The sequence below is a fragment of the Electrona antarctica genome, assembly GCF_951216825.1.
Source record: "Electrona antarctica genome assembly, chromosome: 17".
Lineage (NCBI taxonomy): Eukaryota > Metazoa > Chordata > Actinopteri > Myctophiformes > Myctophidae > Electrona > Electrona antarctica.
Window position 1 is genome coordinate 17,393,678 of NC_136798.1, and position 15,944 is coordinate 17,409,621.

Sequence of the window (15,944 nt, forward strand, 5' to 3'; positions counted from 1 at the left end):
GACTAACTGAGGGATAAAGATTGTCACAATATTAATACATTTGCCCTACTGACTCAATTGGAAGTCCAGAGATTTGTTTTTTGTGGGAGAGAAAAAAGATCAAAAGCAATTTATTCTGAGTGTAACATTGTATTGAGTAACAAAACAACAAAAAAACGCTATAAGCAAACAAAGAAACAGCATGCAAGCAGGAAAAGCTCCAAGCGTCCAATCAGTCACATCTGTGCCCTCTTTTCATCCTGGCTCTATTGACTCTCTCTCTGCCAATCAACGGGGCAACAGGGCTCAAAATAACATTATTCCACACCATGCCAAGAACACTCCAGGTCGCATAGAATCCCATCACTCAGGTACCTTCTCCTTCTGACAACACATGGTGCACACGGTATACGGCTGCAACTACCCATTATTTTCTTAGAAAGTATTCTATCAGTTTTTTTTTTGATTAATTAATTTGAGAAACACACACAAGCACTATTACTGTATAGTTACGATATATATATATATAATGTATATCATTGTCGGGTGGAAACGTCATATGTCCAAAACTGTTGGACTTTTCAGGATTCAAATAAAAGAATAGCAAAAACAGCAGCTTGTAGATCTGCCATTTTTGATACTTTTGTGTGACGCTGTAGTATGATCAAGTACATTAAAGAGTGTTAAGCACAAAAAATATGGAGATAATCGGTTTCTGCCCGAGAGGAACAATATGTTGCGTTGCTGGTCAAGATGCCATTTCTCACTGCATGTAGTCAAACATGAATGGAAACCTGACAGAAATCTAAGATAAACCTGAGAAAGATGAGAAAGATAAAGATGAGAAGATAAACCTGTATTGATCCCATTCAATTCAGGTGTCATCGCTGTGACAGCAGTAAGGAAACACAGGAGAAAGGTAAGAGACAAAACAAAATAAAAATGAAGATACTGGACAACTGGTACACATATCTACAATGTGTCACTGAATGAATAATCTCATTACAATTGAGAAAGCTATTATGCCTAAATAATTCAAAAGCCGTCAGGTTTTCCTTAACCCAATTTCGGATTCACGAATCAAGAAGGCGGCTTATTTGTCATTCACTCATACAAGTACCGTATGTGAAACTCTGATAAAAATAAAATGTGATTGTCACAATTTCAACAAGGATTGGAGTTCATTGTGACCCAGTGATGTAAATAGGTTTTCAATGTAATGGGTCCCGGGACCCAGGGGTGGTCTTTTAGATGGTCCCAAGGACATTTTATGAGTCTTATTTCAACAACGTTAGAGTACAGTATTGCATCCCAGGACCCCCGGAGGGTGACATGATTGCGTCCTTTCTCAATTTAGTGAGTCTAAGGATGCAGGATATTTGCATCACTGGTGACCTAGGTGACTTTGATATTCGACACCGCACACAACTATATACGCTAATGTACAATATTGGAATATGATGGAAGGACCAATAGACTAGAGCTTTGCACTCTAGGCTTGAACTAAGTATTGCCTTTTATCTGTTGTAAGATTGGCATATCAGACAGTGTGCATGTAAATGCCCTCATTGTCAGCTAAGTACAGCAGAGCAGTCTGCTAGAATCTACTGCCCGATATGCCAGTGCTGTAATATCCTATGTCATTATGTTAGTCTCTCAAGTCCATTTCATTAATTGAGGGGCCGATTCAAAATGCAAGAGCTAGACTTTTTGCTACTAAAAACAAGAAAGAGATCCTGTATTTGCAACAAAAAAAGAAATGGTTTTCACAACCTCCTCGTTGTATACAAAGCAGATAATGTCCTAGCACTAGCATCCTCCTACATCTCTATACTGCATGCCAGTTCTGTTACGTCCTTTAGGTCCATTGTATTAACCCATTTTGACCCGAGATCAGATTCTAAAAATGTCTTCTACATCCTGACAGTTTTCTGAAAAAGCTATGTTTCTATGTCAGTGGTTAAAAAATAGCAGACCTACAAGCTCGTAGCGCGCCACTCGGTGGCACGCTATGAGCTTGTAGATCTGCTATTTTTCAATAACTAAAGCATAACATAATGCTAACACCAAAATGGGTTCCCGCCCAAAAATGGTTTAACTGAGGGGAAAAAGCAAGACATCTCTTGCTCGTTTCATCACACTCCTGTTTTATGCACAAGCTGATGATTTCCATCCACATCCTCCTCGTTGTATACAAAGCAGACAACGTCCTATAGCTGAATCACATTATGCCTTAGTGAATATTCACACCATTTGCTATAAATTATAAAACACCCAATCGATAGAATTTGGTGACTTCCATTAGTTTTTTTGTGATAACAACCTGATCTGGCTACACTAGCTTATTATTATTATGATATGCCACAAAAGTCTGATTACAGATTATGCACCCACCGCATGGATCACAAGAAGTGGACTGATGCATAGAGTTGGATTTGTATCAATGACCAATGCCCCAGCTGGCCACTGTGTAAACTGTTTATTCATGCTCTGCTGGAGCCACTGTATACATTACACACACACGCACGAGCACATGCGTGCGCACACCGTACAGCTTCTCCCACTTGCTGGATTAGTAAAATAAAGTGTATTCAAGGTTAACAACGTGCCAACACAAAAATACGATTGATCATGATGCACTGAACCACTTAGTCACAAAAATGTTACACATTTCTAAAACAGCCAGTGTACAACAACAAACGCACAACACAATCATTGTGAACATGCCGATCTGCTATTTTTCACAACATTTTCAAAATGGCTTGTAATGACATGCCCAAAATTGGGACGCCAGGGGGTGGTTAAAGAGCTTACCGCCCCCAAATATGAATAAACACTAATTCTATTTTAATCACTGGAAAGTGTCTCTGGTACTGTATTAAACAGAAAATAGCCTACAAGCTGTGCCTTTATCAAAAAATATAATGCACTCTGCGGAGGCAACTTGGCATGTATTATTTTTCAATAACGCAGACCTCGGAGATGATTATCCCTTACAGTACTTCTGTGTCGTTGCTGACGGCACTGGTTCTTTTCTCCGTCGAGTGGCTCTCCATATTGTCACTGCAGTTTATCTCTTAAAATCTAATAATGTGCTTTGATGTGCTCGCTTCACTACTGGTACAATGAACTGCAGCCTTAGACTAGTTCTAGTACTGAGAGCATCAGAGCAAGGGGTGTGTTGTTGACCTTAGACTAGTTCTAGTACTGAGAGCAAGGGGTGTGTTGTTGACCTTAGACTAGTTCTAGTACTGAGAGCAAGGGGTGTGTTGTTGACCTTAGACTAGTTCTAGTACTGAGAGCAAGGGGTGTGTTGTTGACCTTAGACTAGTTCTAGTACTGAGAGCAAGGGGTGTGTTGTTGACCTTGTGGATAAAAAAAAAAGAACAAAAATCATAAAACATGACAGAAATCTGAACAGAAAAGAGTGTCAATCAAACCAAAACACCCGGAGGCTCCTTGGGCATTTCAATCAAAAACGCACAATGAAGACCTACTGCAGAATGATAACAGTACTGTATATGTCATAGGCTGCTGTCGATCTCCCATTTATCACTGTTTTTGAGTGGTGCAACCGCTCCTATAGACAGTGTGTGTGTGGCTGTGTCCCTGGGTCCGTCCCCGTGTCCTTGGCTGTGTCCGAGCACAAAAATAGCGTTATAGCGTTTGTTCACCACCAAATGTCACAGTTGCACAGCCTAACACACAGACAAACACAGGCCAGGGAGGAGGGCTTGTACAGTACAGTACAGTACAGTACAGTACAGTACAGTACAGTACAGTACAGTACAGTACAGTACAGTACAGTACAGTACAGTACAGTACCACTCACTTCAGATGGGTCCGATTGTTACTTTTTAGGAGAGAATAGAAATCTCCTCTCCTTTTCTTCTACAGTACTTTGTAACTGCACTGAGGTTGTCATAGCCGACTAACTAAACGGAACTAACTAAAATAAAATAAAACTACAGAAAAAAAATTCAGTCTGTCAATTTGGCCTAATACTATCAACACAACAAGCATGAGTATAGGCATTGGTGCACTAGTCACAAGAGTTTGCAAATACTATGTGGGTGTGTCCACTTTTTGAGTGGTGCAACCACTCCTATAGACAGCTATGTATGTCCCTGGGTCTGTTCCTGGCTGGCTGGCTGTGTCCGAGCACGAAAGTCACTGGGTCTGTCCGTGCACGAAAATAGCTTTTGTTTGGTTTTCACAACCAAACCAAGTGTCACTGTCAGTGTTGCGCAGCCTCTCTCCCTCTCACACACTCACACTCACACACAATGATTTGGAGTGTTACAGTACAGTACAGTACAGTACAGGGACCCCCACACGGTAACTGTCATTTCTCAACCATTCCGGACGCGGGGCGGCTCGCCGGAACCGGGCTGACCCCCTGGGCACGTTCCTGGGGGTCTGGATGTTCCAGAAACCCCCAAGAGACCCCCCGGGGACCCCCACACGGTAACTATCATTTCTCGACCGTTTCGGACCTGAGGAGGCTCGCCGGAACCGAGCCGGCACCCTGGCCGCGTTCCTGTGGGTCTGGAACTTCCGGGGACCCCCTGGGGACCGCCACACGGAGTTGCACCACTCACTTCACTCGGGTGTGATTTTCTTTTCTTAATTCACTCTAGTGTGGTAGTAGAAATGGGAGGACACACATCAGTGAGGCACTCTTGTTCATTTCACAACGCCAGCAGTTTTCCTTCTTTTCCACAGTCCAGCCCAGACTTCAAAATTGTATGCCTGGTATTGTATCTCTTTTTAAGCCTACCAGTGTCCAAACTCACGTGGGTCTTGAGCCCAACCTCTCTACCCTCTCCTTCCCCAAGCAGAGTTCCTCAAGCAGCACTTTGGTCCAAAGCAAGATATGCTCAAAACTGTCTGAAGTGCAAATGTGATTTCCTTCAGTTGTACATGGGGAGCAGAAGATGAACCCCGATTTCCTCTAGCTTTTGCTGGTTTAAAATAATATTGGTTATTATTTAGTGAGCGAGCCCACCTGGGGAACCGCAGTCCCCAGTTGTCCCAGGTTCGATTCCAGGCCTACAGTAGCTAGTATTAAATGTGTCAAATATGACTGGTCGAAGTGTCCTTGAGCAAGACATCTAACCCATTAACTGCTCTGCGCCCCTTGTGAGCAGCAGTCAGCTGGGTTGAGCTGAAACCCAACTTCCCCCACGGGAGCAAGTAGGCTAATAGTAGGCTTAGTAGTTAGCTTTTAATCTGCCATTGAATATACTACTGTATATCCTGCCCGCACACCTATCCTGACAATGATTAAAAAATAATATAATAAAAATCCTCTTATTCTACATTTATTTTATAGCAATGTTGGTCGGTCCAAACCTTGTTATGTGTGAAAAGCAGCACAGTCTCTAGGGGGCACTAGAGCAGAGATTTTAGCCTCTTTAGTCTCGTTTAATTTTTCTTGTGTCCGAGTGCTTACTCCAACGCTCCTCATTATTGATCGCTGCTGTTGGCCTTGTGATAAGACACTCCAGATAAGAGTGGCACGTGGGTAGCCACTGCTTTACACTAATTAACTGACCTGGTATCTGAGCGAAGAGGCCAGGGCACGGATCCACCCAACCACACCTCCACCTGTACATCAATCACATCTCGCTTACCGGCGCTGATGGGTTTATCCCCCGCCTGCCGCTGCTGCAATCTGGCCTCCAATCTGTGCTACAAACCTCCTCACACCGTATACGACACACCTGGGGGAATTGATGGAGCAGCTAGAGGTGCAGCTGCTCGGGGATGTTTGCCTCACCTCGAGTCTCTCCCTGTATTCCCCAGAGTGTACCGACCTCCGACCTCTAGTCGTCTGGTCGCCCGCCTGCTTGATTGACTATAATTAACTGCGGCGCGAAGACACATCTCATACGTTCTCCCTCATTTGCATCACCTTTCCCCAGCTCGTTAATATTGCTGTTAAGTCTCACCCACCTAGACCATAGTGGTGAGGTCTGAGGTCTCTGCAAGTTAATACCAGGCCTAAGTGACATAATGCATCTTACTTTAACTCCAATGGCATCTGTGTTCAGCCAGGCCACTGCTAGTCGTCACAGAATGTGGTTTAGCTTGCATTTTTGCTAGCCAGCAAGCCAAAAGAACAGCAGATTTAAAAGTAAGAAGCACACCTTGGGCACCTCAAATTACCATTTCCATTTGAACACTTGGCTGAGAGAGCCATACAACTAAGGTCAGAGAATTGACAGTTCTCATTGTTATTCTTCTCCTACTTTGAGAAAAATAAATACATTACAAATAATGGCAGAAACTCTTGAGGTATTTAAAAAACACTTCCACTATCCAAGATATGCAGGAAATCATTTTCTACAACCAATCAGAATTAAGTCATTATGTCGGGCGTTGTGGCCGGTGCTCCAACACTGCCGTTCCCAGACTGCCCCCAACTCTTCCGCTCACACCTTGGCCTATTCCACTCCACAGTCTATCTAGCATCAGGGTATTCTAAGATGTCACGACGCAGTGCATTTTGGAACACAGTTCTTATATGATGCGATTTCCCTATGGGATTTTCAAATAGAAAATACTTCTGTGACTCAAGGGTAGCGGAAGTGACGTCAGGACTTCGGTGCTCTATGTCAAGACTCTAGTCTGCACCGTAGAGACGTGCAGAGACAAATCATAAATATCATAGTTTAATAGGTAAACATTCAGTCTAGGTGAGACTGAATGAGACATAACGTGGCAGGGCTCTAAAGGGTGATGACTCCTTCAAATGGAGACATTGCAATTTATTCAAAAGAACAGAGTAGATCAGATTATTAATGTATATTAAATAATACAGCCGTGATAGATTACCGGATACAAGACAAAAAAACTGTAAATGTGTTGAAAATGTGTTTTATGAATGGGAATCTCCACTAAAATAAAGTCAATTACATTAGACAAGAATGACTCTTAAGGGATGGTATTTTAATTTGCCTGCAATTTCAAATACTCTTCACCCTGCTTCATAACAGCCGCTATTGATGACAGCAGGGACAAAGCACTTGCTCTCGTGATCACAATAGAGATTATATTCATTATGGAGACGACAGAGGGAAGTTTAATCATGCAAATGACATTTCAAAGAGTCGTGGCAGATAGGCACATTACAAAATCAGATTTATGAGTAAACAAGTGGCAAAATAACACCCCAGAGGACAGGCTGCTCTGTCTTCAGCACAGGATATAACAAAAACTAAAACTGGAGATATGCATTATTGCTGGAGATGGTCTCAAACAATCTTTCTTAATTTTTAATCTTACTGGCAGAAAGGTGTTTGGTTCAGCACTGCAATTTCATTCCAAAATGAGCTATTTTGTTTACATGTTTGGTTTTATTGGAACCTCTTGTATGCAAAAGGAGAACTGTGGGGTTATTTAAGGGCCAACAACCACCGCCCGGAGTGAGTTATTGCTTTTAAAAACAGTTCAAATCAGGAAAAAATTAATAAAAAGTCCAAGGCAGTCTTCATAGGGCATAATGCCTCTAACACATGTTTCGACTATATAAAGCAGTCATCAGGTAGATTAAATCAGTGCTAAGTACATGATGATCTCAATAAATACAAGCCGAGGTACAAAAAAGGACCTATACATGAGTAACTGTCCTTCTCGAGAACCATCCAACCGATCGAGTGGCTCTGCATGTTACAGACATCCCTACAGAACGCGGTGGCCGATCAGTGGTCGTTCCAGAACCGCCGAATCGATCTAGAAATGCCTATACTGTATATAGGAATATATCATTTGGTGGCGCATAACCGCCCATACAACCAATATGCCCATTTATGGGCATATATTGATGACATCAGGGATCTCCATCCATATATGGGCATACATTAGTAGGCCAAGGGGCAAGAACAGCCAGATACAGAGATCTCCATAATACTGTATGGGCATAAAATTACACAAGGTTACAAAGCTTGTAGCTGTAAATGCACATCAAGCGGCTTTCATAGAGCTACACCATAGCTACCCATTTGGCAAATTTCATAGGCAAGCAATTTCAAAAAATAATATTCCTGCAAATGTCCGCAATCAAGCAATTGATGAAGCCGGTGAAAAGCATTTGCTGTAGATATGCAATTTTAGGAAATAGAATACATCCACAACATCCATCATGAACCAAGGCTGGGAAACGCAAATCAACATGCCAACTGGCTACTGTACAAGATCACGTATAGCTTTTCATGGCCTTCCTAAACATAGCAGCATAAAGTTTACAGCAGAACGGCAGAATGCGGTTACAGTGCTGTCAGCCGTTACAGTCCACCACATATACTATACCACTTATTATGACAAGCTAGCAAGTTTTCCTTGGATATTTGACAACAGGGATATAATATCCTGTCTCTTCAAAAGAAAGATGAAGCTTGGTCCAAAACAAAACAACAAACGGGTGCTCTGCTATTTGATGTTAAGTTAAATCAAGTTACAGTACATGAAATAGTGATACAAGGGATACTGTCTGGGCCATTTCAGAATGTCCAGCAAAAGAGTGAGACATAAAAAGAAGGATGGACAGAAGGACGGACGGAAAGACAGACAGACAGAGAGAGAAAAGACCGCGTACACACTACACACAGCAGCGCACAGGCAGCCAGATGTGTATCCTGTGGCTGCGATCCAAGCCATCGTCTTTGTGAGTTCCAGCAGCACCGCTACCCCCAGAGGAGAGACTGAAAGGCTGGTTTTATCCTACAAGATGAAGTGGTCAGCGGCCCAAGTGATGGGAGTGCCAGACACCCTGTGGTACAGCTCCACACACACACTACCGCTAGCACAAGGGGGGGGGGGGGGTCCGCACCACACACGCTGCCAGGGGTAAGCCATATGCCGGAGACACGCTGGGATCATTACAACCTCAACCAGCCGGGCTGAGGACGGAGAAAATGGCCTGGGTAGCCACCAGGTGCCATACGGCAGCAGGTGGACATATACACAGACCTTGGGTTGAATTATGAAAGAATTTCAGAGGAGGCTTCCCCCCCCTCCTCCCTCTCTTTCCTTTCTGTATGGGTTCTCTTTCATCTGTCTGTGAAAGTGCTACTCTCGATTTGGTCCAACATCTTCGTTTTTTCAAATGCTAATGCGGTTCTATCCAGATGGCAAAACTAATTTCAAGCTCTGCGTCCTGTATGGAGGGCTACATTTGACAGATAAGAAAGCCTTTTTGTGTGTGTGTGTGTGTGTGTGTGTACTGTGTGTGTGTGTGTGTGTGTTGATGATCCGTCAATCTGCACTACTTTTACCACGTTTCAGTTCTGCAAAGCAAGAGATAAATGTAATTAGTATTTTGATCAAAACAAAAAAACGGGTCAGCACCGATCTATTGTTGAAATATTGCCCGTTTGCCTGCATGAATTAGCTCTATGCATGTTAGTCACAACATGTTTTCCACTACGAGGGCGACACTTTGCTTCAGAAATGAGTCAGCCTGACGCACAGGGCAAAGTGTCAATCTGACTTCTTTCAATTACATGCATTTCATTATTTATTTATCTTTATTCCTTAAACCGGCAGAGCAGAGATCACACTTCATAACCACAAGGTTGTAATGAGCTCTTTTCTCGAGTGTTTTTGAAAACGTAATTAAAGACGATAGCAGATCCAATAAAACTGACTGAGGTCTGCGGTTCAACCTGCCCTCGTTGTAAATGACCTACTCCTCATTCCCGCAGCACCTCCAGAAGAAGGTCATACTACTGTGTGTACAAAATGGTGATTTTGTTTGAAAGATTCTTTTTTATGTGAGTCTGCAAAGCTTTTGGGCAGCAACCGCTTTGCTTGTGCCTGTACATCACATCACACAACATTCCCTCAGATACACACATGAATAACGCAACATCAGAACCCTGCAGTCAGAATGAAAGAAATCCATTGGTATTGATTTTTGTTTTGACAATGAAAAAAATCTTGGAAGTCTTCTTAAGAGTCGATGTTTTTTTTTTAGATAAGATCATTTGGACTCCTGGACAAGCTTTGTGCCTGGGCCCTCAGTGCAGACTTTAAGAGGCGAAATCAATGCACTGGCCCATCTGTCATAAGAGTCAAGACAGTACCATAGTTCACACACCGAACCCATTTATTTTGATTTCAGATTTCGGTGAAAAACATAGTGTACACTACTACAACATTACAACATGATATTGGTGGAGTTAACAGAATTAAATGCAATAATATTTTCTTTGTATTTATTCTATCAAATACATATATCTATCTATATAGAAAGAGTTTGTACTACTACTATTTTATACCTTGTTGTATAATGGTGTCATGCAAAAATAGCCCAAATATCTACAAACTATTTTTGAAAATCTTCTGTGTCCTTGCCATGCATATTTTTCTTTTACATTCATCTTCAAACTTCAGTGAGTCAAAGTTCTGCCCAATATCTATTTGCCAACCAAACTGCAAGAGCTCTACACTAAACCTCCCCCTGGCTTGGAAGAAAGAAATACAAATTATTTATTTGTATCACCCTGGAGAGCAAAATGCTTGCAGCCAATTTCTGAGTGGTTCAAAATTATTGATCTGTGATGCCGTGCTTCACAGACCTAAAGGTATCAATGAACCAAATCAATGATTATACAGTACAGAGTACATATTGTATATATAAATTACCAGCTCAGTTGCCTTGTGGTTAGAGCTGTCTGTCTGCCCTGAGATTGGGAGGGCAGGGATCGAGTCCCCGACCGAGTCATACCACAGACTATATAAAAATGTAACAAATGTGCTTCCGCGCGCCCGCCCGCCCGCCCGCCCGCTAGGGCATTCACTTCTAGTCATTTTTACTAGTTGGCTAGTTGCCTAGTTTACTAGTCGACTAGTCGACTAGTTGTTTAACTACCTATTATGTAAAAAAAATAAAAAATAAAAAAAAAAAAATATATATATATATATATATATATATTTTTAATAAATATTTGTACATTGAAAAACTGTGTACATGGTGACTATAACTATAATCTACCTGATCTTGAGGCCTACAAAATCGGGAAAAAAATAAAAAAAATAAACTTTTTTATTTTTTTAGTCAACTAGTACCAACAAGGTCGACTAGTGGATTTACTAGTTGCTTAATGCCCTACCGCCCGCCCGCCCGCCCGCCCGCCCGCCAGCCCCCCCCCCCCCCCCCCACACACACACACACACACACACACACACACACACACACACACACACACACACACACACACACACACACACACACACACACACACACACACACACACACACACACACACACACACACAAGTTGATGAATCACTTACAAACTCGCTATAACCAGATTTTATTTTTCCACAGCTGAATAAGGTAATACTACAGAATAAGGTAATACTATATCTATGCATACTTACTCTCATTCTAATTCACTTAATGTGTATATTTCACCACATCAATAAAATATAAAACCAATGGTATCTATAATTCAACAACGTATGGCTTCAGCAACAATCCTGAATATCATGTACTGCATGTACTGCATGCATATAATACTACTAATAATAATATCCCAGTGTAACACAAACCAGCCACTCAAGTATCCTGACATAATACTACATCACTTGATCATTTAGTGTTACTTGCAGTCATTTAAAAACATTAAAGTTGCAAGCAAATTGCAGTGTTATGGGGCAAAAGATGGGGGGGGAGGGGCTGCAAACTGATGCTTACTAAATGAAACCGGTGAAGCTGTAAATATCCTCTCTAATTCCCCCATTCCATTACACAGCTAAATCACATATCTATACTGTACTGGGTCTGTTACTGCTGATGCTTTGAAATGTTTTGTCAACATTGGTATCAGCAATTACTGTATGTAGCCAAATGTCCACATTTTTTACCACTTTCTACCTGGCGTGACTGGCATCCCCATTTTGGGATTATTTGGGGATTATTTCTAAACCTTTTTTTTTTTTTTAAAGGCAAAAATAGCAGATCTACTTTTGAAATAATATCGGTCAAAACATCAATAATTGGTGCGCTCGGACTGTCCCAAATCAGTTTTGGACCCAAACATATCTAGTTTTCAGTGAATCTTTTTACAATTTGAATGCGACAGAAGTGACACAACATCACACACCAACCACCAATACAATTCCCAAATGCTAAACTCGATAAAGGTGGCAATGGCACAGGAGGGAACCTGAAGCTTCACGGACGCCACTTTTGCGGAAGGCATAGGACCTGCACGGCGATCTTTCCGTTCACCTTACACAACCTGTGCACTGGATCCCTGTGCAGTTGTTGACAGGAGCGTGTAATCTGAAATTGTCTGCAGGGTTGCCGTTAAGTCCCTTTGATGTAGTTATGGAGGGGGAGGGGAGAGGCCAACATCCTCCCTGCAAAGCTCATTGAGCTGTCAGGTTTCAATCCGTATCTGAGAGCATTGATTCCCTGTCACATATGCTGGGATATGTGCTTTTATGTTATACATTTGACAAGCTGGGCTTCCCATAATGGCCTCCTCCTATGGCGGTAATGACCGCATCAGGAAGCCCTTGTCTGAATATTGATCTGTGTTGACGCCACAAGTCGTCCCTTATTTGAATTGATTCGGGTTGGTGGTGCCAAGTGCTTGGTTGTTGTGCGCTCATCTTTAATGGAAACTATCACACGCTCTATGGTTGCACGACACAGTCAACCCATTACCAAGTGTCACATGGATAAGACAAAGAGAGATGGCTAATAGACACTAACATATCCAGAAGTGCCGAGTTAATGGTTCTCCCTTATATAATATATTCTTGGTGAATTTTGAGGGGCTGACTTTAAATTATGCGTTGGCGGTAGATTGACCTTTCCAGCACTCAATTTGTCTATCTAAGGCTGTGCCGCTGGGAGCCAAAACCCCTCAAATGAGTGAGATATGTAGAAAAATACAATGAAATTGGTTTATGATAATACATTTCGAGCCTCTGATTTGCAAAGTCGAACTGTAGGAATACAAATGGCCACAGTCAATGGCATCAAAATCTGATATCCATCAGACTGAAACCTTTCACAGCTAAATAAGATGCCCTTTCTCATGCCCTAGAAATTACAACCTGGACACGGTAACACCAAACAGAAACATTTTTTGCAATCTGAGAGAGCACAATAAATAGGCTGTGTTTTCCACAGAGACCAGGCCTCATAATGGAGATATACAATAACCATGCAGAGGACACTGCTCATGAGAATAAGCCACAATCTCTCAGCTATGCCCGGACATTAGTAAGAGTCATTAGGCCCGTTTAAATGAGGTCGTTAAGTCGATGAAATGAGGCCGTATATAAGAGAGCGGAAACAAAAGGAAGGGTCCTCATTTCTCATTTGCGACCAAGTCTCTTCTAAGTCAAGTATGCCATAACTCTGGCTGGATGCGAGGGGGCCTGGGTGAGGCATTCAGAAGGGCCAAAATGTCTAGCACTTCAACAGTATGTGGAACCCTCTATCATCACTGTCAAATAAACTTTAATAGCAGCGATAGCTTCCATAACAGTTTCACTGCATGATTATATTTGCATGCAGGGCTTGATAATACAGCAATGAAGAAGCCATAATTGGTCTGCAATTTGGTTTGTTTTTTGGTTTGTTTTTTTACCCCTTGGAGCAGATATAATACCAACTTGATGTTAAATCATCACTGCCAGAACATGCCCCCCTGCTACCAACAGCTAGCTGGCTGCATCTCACACGTATCCTCTCATATCTCTGAGTTAAAGAGCCTCCAGCCACGCCAATTCTTCCAACCCACAGCCGGTCTCTGTTCACCGCTGTGACCAACATTTACAGGATTTACAAAGTGGGACAGTAGTTTGAAAGCGTGCAGCCGTGCACTCAAAGTCACTGGCAGTAAATAATCATGACCACTTATAACCCCCCCCCCCCAAAAAAAACCCACAAACACGACTAAACGTACAGTACAGTACAACACTTGTACTAAAGTACATTATATTATGCTGCATACGAGGATGAAACAGCAGGCTCATCAGCCAGAGAGGAGCGCAAAAGGGACGTGACGTGGGTGAGCAGAAGTGAATGAAGGGGGGTGGGGAGGGGGGTGGTAATGACCGCATCTGCATGAGAAAGAAAGAGAGAGATAGAGACGATGAAATATGTAAGTGAAAGAAAGAAATGCATCAAGGAGATGAAGGCAATCACAGGAGCTGCAATAAGATGAAATGATGAGTAAGAGGGAAAAGGAGAGAGAGAGACAGGGCGCTGATAGTTTAGCACACATCGTTACCCCTGGCTGATACAGTGAGCTGGCTGACCTCATAAGCCTAAACGCGCTGGGGAAAAAAATGACAACACTCGCTCCACGTTTAGACACAAGTCCCATTCCGGTGCTCATCTAGGATTATGGCTTTGATTAAGCACCGTGCCCCTTTTACTGCCCGAGTCCCCACGCATCGGTCGAACAAAAGTACAACCAGAGGACATTCCTTGAATTAACAATGTAATGCCTTGACATAGCTGCTGCTATAGCACAGTTATGGCATTTATTATCTAATATTACTGCATGCCTTGGTCTTGTGTCATTGAACTACAGTTAAGCATCTTTTATCTTTACTGCCTCTGTATTTACCCCTGTATCTCATTTTCACTACCTTGACAAGAGTGTTATAATACCATAGTACATATCATGAGGACCTCCTGAGTTATTTAACTCTGAGAGTGTAAAGTGTTAAGTGTACCAACTACCAAGTTAAAAATGCAGCGAAACTCATATCCACTGTAAACCTCCAGGGTAAAGGCAGGTGTGTAATTGGCAGGTTTACTATGAAAAGTATTGACATTTGGCAAGCATCACATTGGCAATGTGAATTAACATGTTTCTTATATGGTTCTTCAGATAAGAACTGAATTTAAATAGGAATTAGAGGCACCACTACAAATGCAAATATTATGACCAACAAGTTTTCACCACAATTCAGAGCCTTTGCAGACAGTATTGCCATGCTATATGCTGCTAACAATATAGCATCCACTAGCAATAATAACATGTCTAAAATGTATCCAATTTATATATCAAACAGAAGTTCCAAACATACAGGTAAAGACTTTAGTAATTCTAACACTTAATTACTTACAGCTGGTTCCATAAAAAGGGAAATAAACATTAGAATCCTGCCTGCAGCATAGCCTCTCAGCGTTGCTGCTCTGTTTAAAGTAAACAAGCTACTTCCTGATACCAGTATTCTTCTTCTTCCTCTTATTTTATATGCCTGGCAGTGTGGTGGGCTCCACGAGGCGTATTACTGCCATCTACTGGTCTGGTGGTTTATTCACCTAGATCTTTCCAGTCACCACTGCAGGAACTGCGAGTGGTGGAAAGTAACTACCATTATGTACATTTACTTAAGTACAATTTTGAGGTATTTGTACTTTACTTGAGTATTTCCAATTTCCAGTGCTTTTACTTCTACTCCACTAGAGCAAATATTATTTACAATATTATTACATTTATTTGAAAACTTTAGTTACTAGTTACTTTGTAGATTTTGATTATTAGTACAAGACATACAGTAACCACTTCAGCCCTATACATTTCGGCCATTTGAAAATAGCCGATCTACAAGCTCACAATGCGCTGCGATGCGATGCATTGTGAGCTTGTAGATCAGCCATTTTCAAAATATTTTTATACTATTACTTTTGGTCCTTTAAGTACAAGTTTGAAACCAGTACTTTTACTCAAGTAAATTTTGAACAGCAGACTTTTATTTGTAACGAAGTAATTACAGTATTGATACTTTTACTTAAGTAAGAAATCTTAGTACTTTTTTCCACCACTGGGAACGGCAGTATACTGCCTTTGATCAATCCATGATTGTCTCCACCAGGCCGAAGGCATGGGGAGAGAGTATGTTTGTCTCCACCAGGCCGAAGGCATGGGGAGAGAGTATGTTTTGCACTCCGTCCGTGTGTGTGTGTGTCCGTGTGTGTGT

General features: G+C 41.9%; 1 protein-coding gene across 2 annotated transcripts in view; it reads right to left on the bottom strand.

Annotated features, from left to right (window-relative positions):
• The window catches only part of klhl29 (kelch like family member 29), a 350,051-nt gene that overhangs the window by 192,587 nt on the left and 141,520 nt on the right, over positions 1-15,944 (bottom strand). Inside the window, exon 1 of one of the 2 annotated variants that reach the window (XM_079527068.1) lies at positions 15,087-15,244. The exons of the other annotated variant lie outside the window; for it this stretch is intronic. Within the exon in view, the coding sequence (XP_079383194.1) occupies positions 15,087-15,116 (30 nt within the window). The 5' untranslated portion in view covers positions 15,117-15,244. Of the gene's footprint in view, positions 1-15,086; positions 15,245-15,944 lie in introns of those variants that run through there. 2 annotated transcript variants of the gene reach the window in all.